This window comes from Lolium rigidum, chromosome 6 (genome assembly GCF_022539505.1).
Source record: "Lolium rigidum isolate FL_2022 chromosome 6, APGP_CSIRO_Lrig_0.1, whole genome shotgun sequence".
In the NCBI taxonomy this organism is placed as follows: domain Eukaryota; kingdom Viridiplantae; phylum Streptophyta; class Magnoliopsida; order Poales; family Poaceae; genus Lolium; species Lolium rigidum.
The window spans coordinates 29,430,486-29,438,081 of record NC_061513.1 but is presented as its reverse complement, the minus strand read 5'-3'; the positions used below and the strand labels follow the sequence as shown (position 1 = coordinate 29,438,081).

At 46.7% G+C, this 7,596-nt stretch overlaps 1 protein-coding gene across 1 annotated transcript; it reads left to right on the top strand.

Annotated features, from left to right (window-relative positions):
* The first annotated feature begins 5,878 nt into the window (after positions 1-5,878).
* LOC124662363 (calmodulin binding protein PICBP-like) lies at positions 5,879-7,270 on the top strand. Its single transcript, XM_047200210.1, has 2 exons — positions 5,879-6,698; positions 6,795-7,270. Exons 1-2 carry the CDS (start codon positions 5,879-5,881, stop codon positions 7,268-7,270), a joined length of 1,296 nt encoding a protein of 431 aa, XP_047056166.1.
* Positions 7,271-7,596: the final 326 nt, after the last annotated feature.

Genomic DNA, 7,596 nt, shown 5'->3' with positions numbered 1-7,596 from the left:
TGGAAAATACTTTCAGACAAAAAAGAAGTTTGAGACAAGGCGATCCTCTATCTTCAATGTTATTCAACATTGTGGCGGATATGCTTGTCATTTTAGTTGAGCGTGCTAGGGTTGATGGCCAGATTGAAGGAGTAGTACCCCACTTGGTGGATGGGGGTCTCTTTATGGACGATACAATTCTGTTTATGGACATGATCTCGATAAAACTTGAAATCTGAAACTAATTCTATCCGCTTTTGAGTATGTGTCAGGTCTTAAAATTAATTTTCATAAAAGTGTTTTTTTTTTGTTTCGTCGAGGCTCAAAACGAGGCTAACCAATATGCCAAACTTTTCGGATGTGGGTTAGGCAGTTTTCCGATCATTTATCTGGGCATTCTGGTTTATTTTCGGAGGCTAACAATGTTGAATGGAAAATAATCGAGGAAAGACTACAGAAACGACTTTCTAGTTGAAAAGGAAAATTACTATCTCTAGATAAAAAAGATTAGTTCTCGTTAATTCAGTAGTCACTAATATGGTATGAGCGTTCTAAGGTTGATGGCCAAATTGAGGTATCAGCTTATTTGCAAATGAGAGGTAAGGAACCTGGCCATGATAATGTCGAATGTAGATGAAAGCAATCTTTATGAGACGCGGCAACGCCATGACCCTGTTATTTGCTTCAGCTATCTTGGGTACTCGTCTTGTTAGCTATGGCCAGATGCGTAAAGTTTCTTGCTGCCGCGCATATCACCTGGATGTGGTGATATCATGCGACTGACAGAAAGTTGTGACCTTCAGTGACACTAGGTTTGTGGGCAAAGACACCGAAGCTGCAACGGTAGAGAAGTCTAGCATTTTGGCCTTCATAGATGTTAATCAACAATGTGCTAACTGTGTCATCGCGCAGCAGCCTAAAAATGCTTAGCTAGTTAGCGACTGCGTCAGCTGCTTGAACAAATGATCAGTTTAGTCTGTTGACTGGTCGTGTTCACAGGCGAATGTGTTAAAATCTGGAATGTTGTTGATATATTCATCTTTTTTTTTTCAACTGAACAGGAAGCTGATGGCCGGCCACGGTGACTAGATTGTTGTGCTGATGATTTGTATCTCGATTCCTTGTAGAGTTGTAGTCCCAGTAAGCTTATACTATGTGCAGAAGAATGCATTAACTTGAGGTTACTTCATTGGTCTGGAACAATGGTTACAAATGATCTAGTGGCTGAAGATTCAGAGACATGGAATCTCCTCAGGTTCAGGGAACGCAAGGAAAGATGGCATGGCTTGGAGCTGGCTGCAGTGTACCAAGATGGAAACGACGTCTCAGAAGCTGGAACCTTAAAACGAAATGCAGCATGTTTTTTTCTTCCGACCTGATACAAACAATTTCAGGTTAACCTATTCCAAGTTCAGAGCTCGTGCACATTAGAGATGCATAACTGTCCGTCATGGCATCGACCTCGAGTCCTCGACGACTTTGCTGGGACACAGAGTAGCGGCGATTTATTCTGAAGATCCCTCCTAGGATCCAAGTCATTCTGTGGCTTTTTTCTCAGACTAAAATCATGACTAGAGATAATCTAAGGGCTAGAGGTATTCCCAAACCTATGAATTGTGAGATGTGTTCTGAATTTGAGTCAGTTCATCATCTCATGTTTGAATGTATAGTTGCTAAATCCATTTGGAACTTGTTTGAAGATATTTTTGAAGTGCATGTTACTAATTTTGAATCAATTGCTTCAAAATGGCTGTGTAACAAGAAATTCATGCATTTTAATGTAGCTTCTTCTGCTGTTTTGTGGGGTTTATGGCTTAATAGAAATAGCCTTGTTTTTAATAAAACTACTTGGATAAATGTGAAACAGGTGTGGCGAAGGGTTCTATTCCTACTTGGGGATTGGTTAAAACCTTTCAAGGAGCTAGAATCTGGAAGAAACGGTCAGTTCATGGACCTGCTGCTAGCCAATTTAAGAGCTCCTCTCTGCCTCCCAGCCTCCCAGTGGGGTGAGATGCCCCTCCTTCGACTGGATTTCTTCCTGGAACTCAAGCTATGAAGGCAGGGCGACGCTGGCCTACCTCCTTGACAATCCTGGCGAATCTCACAAGATTCACGTGGTCACCTGATCACCTCTGTGGAAGATGAAGATGATCCAAAGGATTCCAGGAAAATCTCTGGCGAGCGTCGAGCAAATTTGGACTAGCGTGTGTTTTACCTTACCTGTTGAACTGTACTGAATTAGTTTGGCTTTAGGTTTCCTTCCCGTCTGGGCTAGGTTTCCTTTCTTTTTACTCCAGGTTTTTGTTGGTATTTCGGAGTTGGTTGGGATGGCAGCCAATCTCCCCAGCGAAAATCTGTTCTTTGACGTTGGTTTGTGTTTTTCATTCCTATATTAAACTTGGTTTCTTTTTCAATGAAAATGGAGCTGGGGTGACCCCTGTTGATCTAAAAAAAATAATTCACGGTGTGTTCTAGATTCAGGTCTCATGGGAAGCTGAGCACCATGTCAATCTCGCTTTCTGTCTCGGTTGTAGCAGCAGACAATGGGCAGGCAGAAGAACACCAACAGTTTTTCTTTCTTTCTTGTGGGGACTAGAGAAACACTGTGTATGAAAGCGTAATTTTACATCAACATTTTCCTTTGGTTTTACACAAGTGCTGCTGTATGCACACATCTTCTAACTTGCTCTCTACAACAGAACAGTCCTTTGGTAAGGTCCATCTGGTCTCTTTGATAAGGTACATAGCTCCATCATCTGTAACTTGGGAGGTCGCTCCATATGGCCACGCCTGAAGCACGTACGTACCGGCCTAACGCCACTCGCCATCAGACACTATGCTAGTACTTTAAGTTCTACTGTATTTATAAACCGGTGGCTGGATGATTGTTTGCTTATGCCGACACCGCCATGGTCGCCAGCGCTTGTGCTTTGTTTGACTCGGCCATTATTTTTAAGAGAGCTGTTGCTAATGCAAAGCACTTGCTTGACTGCACGTTCACTGTCCGACTGTCAGCAGCGGGTGAAGATCTCATTTCTCATTTCCTTGCTCGTGGATGGTGATCGGATTCGGGAGCTGATCACAGATCGGGAGCTGAAATTGTCAACTCTCTCGATCGAGGCTCCATGACCGGGCACGGACAGCCGGCAACAGGATCGAGTACAAAACAGGAGGACTAGTTTAGTCCATGTAACACGTGATGCTCCCGTGCAATGTAAAGGTTCGGAAACACAGAACAACGTGAACTTTTTCACTGTCAGTTTGAGTACAACCGTACGTGAATCTTTTCACTGTCACTGTGCAAGTTATGTTTGGAATAAAACGCTCTTTTACCTTTGCTCTGGGTCAGATATTTCACCGCCATGATGCTGCAATATGGGCCTGCAAAGTGCAAAGAGACAACGAGGCCCCGCAAGCAACGGTGTTGCTCTCGGCCGTTTTGCTGTTGGAGCATGATAGAGGTGCTCGTCCAAGTTAGATCAGCTGACGGAGTAGATGAGATGAGGGGAAACCAGGCCCACATGTAAGCATTCAGTTCGGATAGGAACGGCCTAGGAGTCTGGAGCCGACGGCAGGTGCGTTCGTCACGTGTGCTGCGTGATTCTCTGTGCTCGGTCGGTGCTGTCTCAACACGTGGACAAGAGAAAAAAAATGAATTCGGTCTGACCGTGTTCCCTTGGGACGCTGCGTCGTGCACTGCCCTCTCGCGTTTCAAATACTACCACCACATGTGAGGTAATAACACAAGGACAATGTGGCGTTGTGTATGGTATGTATGAGATCTTTGCACTTTGCAAATACTACCGGGTGTGTAAAAATTCCGTCGCCATATCCAAATTTGGAGGTCGCCATATTCATAGGGATGAGTGTATGTACGTATGTGTGATAGTATTGTGTTTCGCAAAAAAAAAAATCCTCAACCCCCATCCTACCCCACTACCCCTTCTTCCTCCCCTCCCAACCCTTACCCTCGGGTCTTCTCCTGCGGTCGCCACTGATGGTGGTGGCGAGGCTTACCTACGTAACCCCTAGCCGGTTAATGGCTTCGCTAATTCAAAGCTGAGCTCTTTATCAAGCCTACTGTCTATAGCACATGATTGATGATCAATCATTAGGTTTGCATTTGGTGTCATGTGCATCTTGCCCGCTCAAAGACTCCAGTCAAGGGTTGCGTGAGTGAGCATGCATATATTATATTTGATGTTTATATCAAATAGCATGAACTAGAACATTTCTCTATCAAAATCAGTCTAGTGTCACATTTGCCCGTGTTTATCTTTGTATCTAAATGGACAAATATTTATTTGGGACTGTGAATTAGGTTCACGACTCTAAATTCTAAACCCTAAAAGATGTTTTTAAACACAACTATGAATAAGGTTCATAAAATGTTAATGTTTAGCTATAATTGTTCTACTAATAATAAAAGTAGTACTATTTACCATAATCCCCGCAAAGGACGCACTTACCACATCTATGAGGTTCCTAGCGATAGTTGGGTGATTGGTAGAAGTAGTTTGAACCCCATCGTCGAGGGATCAAAAACTAGGTTTGCATTTGGTGTCATGTGTATCTTGGCCGCTCAACGACTCTGGGTGTGAGATGCGTGAGTGAGCGCTTATATGCTTATTGATGTTTATATAAAATATAAAATAAGACGAGCTCTATGAAAATAAATGTAGTATTGTCTTTGCTCATATTTACCTTGGTATCTAAATGGACACACATTTCTTTTGGGACTATGAATTATAGGTACACCCTAAAAGATGTTTTCAACGCACCGGAATTAAAGGTTCATAAAGATATTAACTGGTGTTAGAATTATTCTAGCATATAGATCATAGTATTAGTTACCATAATCACTGCAAAGAACAAGAAACTCGGGTGCCACTTACCACAATTACGAGGTTCCTATTAGGTTACCCAAAACATATGGAAAGAAGATATTCCCTGGTATATGCCGAAATATGGTGCGTATTAATTTTATTCAAACTCAAAATTTATTTTTGTATCCAACTGGATACATATTTTATTTTGGGACTACGAATTAGGTTCAAGACTCTAGAATCTAAACCCTATAAGATTTTTTTCAACACAACCATGAATTAGGTTCGTAAACATGATATTCGTTGGTAGAATTGTTCTACTAGTATAGAAGAATAGTACTATTACCATAATCCCCGCAAAAGACACAGTTACCACTTACCACAACTATGATGTTCCTATTAGGTATAGCCCAAATATATGGAAAGAATATACTCCCTGTGCGCAAAAATATGGTGCATATTAGCTTTTGTTAAACTTAAAATTTCATAATGTTTAACCAATTATATATAGAAAAAAACAAGATCTAATATATGAAAGAATATTTCAGCAATGAGTATGATGCAGTATATATTTCAGGAACTTTTTTTCCATTTGTATCTTTTCCCTTGAGGAGGAAAGATAATCTTCAATCCCAGCTCAGTTACCATAATCCCTGCAAAAAAGCTGAGTTACCATAAAAACCTCAACAAAGCAGGCAGGGCCGCCGCAAAACCCCCTGAACCCAAGCTGAAAGACACAGCCGTACGGTGCGGTGTGGGGCACACACGGATCCACGCCCACAGAGGATTCCTCCAGCCTGCGCTCGCCAGCCCGCATTCAAAATCTCGCCACCTCGCCTCCTCCAAACGCATCGATCCGCCCCAGCCGCCGCCGCCCCACCACCACCGCACCTCCGACGAAATCGAATCCAGCCACCACCCCGTCGCCACAATCACAACCTTCCTTCTTTGTTCCCGCGGGCGGGCTCGTGATCCCGTCGCGCCGCAACCCAGTCCAGCCCCGCGCCGGTCGGTTTTCTTGGATTCTTTCCTTCTTTGACACCGCCGCCGCCGCCGAGAAGGAAGGAACGGTCATGGTGCACTGTAAGCAGGCGCGCAGGAGGCCCAGAGGCGCCGCCGATGCCCCCAAGAACGGGGAGCGCGGGCCGCTCCCCGGGTACATGCGGCCGACCAGCAGCTCCGGCGCCAGGGCTGGCCGGGACTCGGCCACCGCCTTCATCTCCGCCGCCCAACCGCCGGAGCGCGAGTCGGCGGCGCCCGACGCGAGGACGCCGACCGCGGCCCGCGCGACGTGCTCCTCCGCCCTGAAGAGCGCGCTTGCCCGCGGCGGCGGCTGCGGCGGCGAGGGCCGCGTGTGCCGGTACGCCTACTGCTCGCTCAAGGGCCAAGCCCACGCGGCCGCCGCGCCGCCGCTGGGGGCCTTCGTGGCGGCGCGGCGGCGACTGATCAAGACGGAGCAGCGCATGAAGCACAGGGGCGTCTCCGCCTTCCGCAACACCAAAACCGACACCACCAACAACAATGCCGCCGGCCTCGGCGGCCACTGTTTCTTCGTCCAGGTATATCCCACCGCCGGCGCCAGCGCCAAGCCGGCCAGCTCGGGCTCGAGCTGCAGCGGGCTCTCCACGGAGGAGATAGAAGCGGCGGTCTCTTTCGGCCGCCGGGAAGCGCAGGGCAAGTGGAGCTTTCCGGATGGTTCGGTGGACGGCTCCTGCGGGTCCAGCGACGTGATCTCGGATGGGTTCGCCGAGCCGGCGGCGACACTGACGTCTCGCAGACCCAAAGATGAGATTGATGGAGAGCCCATCGCTTGGGGTCATCAGGATCAAGAACCAGAGGACTCTGGCGGCTGCAGGTCCGATATCTCAGAGGAGCTGGCTTCAAGATACCAAGGCACCACGTCCTCCAAAGGTGGAATTTCTCTTTCTAAATTTGATTCTTTCCATAAACAACTGTCGATAGATGACCAGCAATATCACAATTGTGCAGATCATGGCAGCGGTGTCACTTCAGTGGAATCCTCAATGGACGACATATCCAGTGCATTCGGTGGGATGTGCTTCGAAGATGCAGGTTCTGATCATACCGATGCGGCGGCGCCCAGCCAGAGGAACAAGTTGACCATGTCCAGGAGGGGAACAGCACCTAGAGACGAGGAGCGAATCCGGCCATTCAACCCCAGGGCTCCAAACTTTCTTCAGGTAGAGCCTGACCCCGATGCTGAGAAGGTTGATCTCAGGCATCAGGAGACCGATGATCGCAAGAATGCGGAGGAGTGGATGGTTGATTATGCGCTTAGGAGGACGGTCAACAAACTAGCTCGTGCTCAGAAGAGGAAGGTGGAGATGCTCGTCCAGGCCTTTGAAGCTGTGCTACCGCCAGTTCCAGGTGAGGAAAACGTCGTGCAACAAGACGGTAACAAGAAAGGCTTCCCACAGACAAGGACATGGCAGGCATTCAGCTGATAGAGATTAGCGGTAAGAACAAGTGCCTAACATAATTTCAAGTACTGGAAATCATGTGGTCATTTTGAATGCTGTAGATTCAAGACTCATGATGTGGCGCCTTGTGTTTTCGCAGGCAGTTTGGGGTTCAAGCTGGAGCAGATCATATAATTGGGGTTCTAACTCGGTGGTCGCTGCAATATTAGTGCCAGAGACCTGCTCAGCTAGGATAGAAAGCTGCTCACTAGCACCTGAGGTCTTTAGCTCATAGTTACAGATTCAGATAGCAACCAGGGATATCACTTAGTCAGCTGATTACTGTAGTGGCGTAGTGCATGTGTACATTG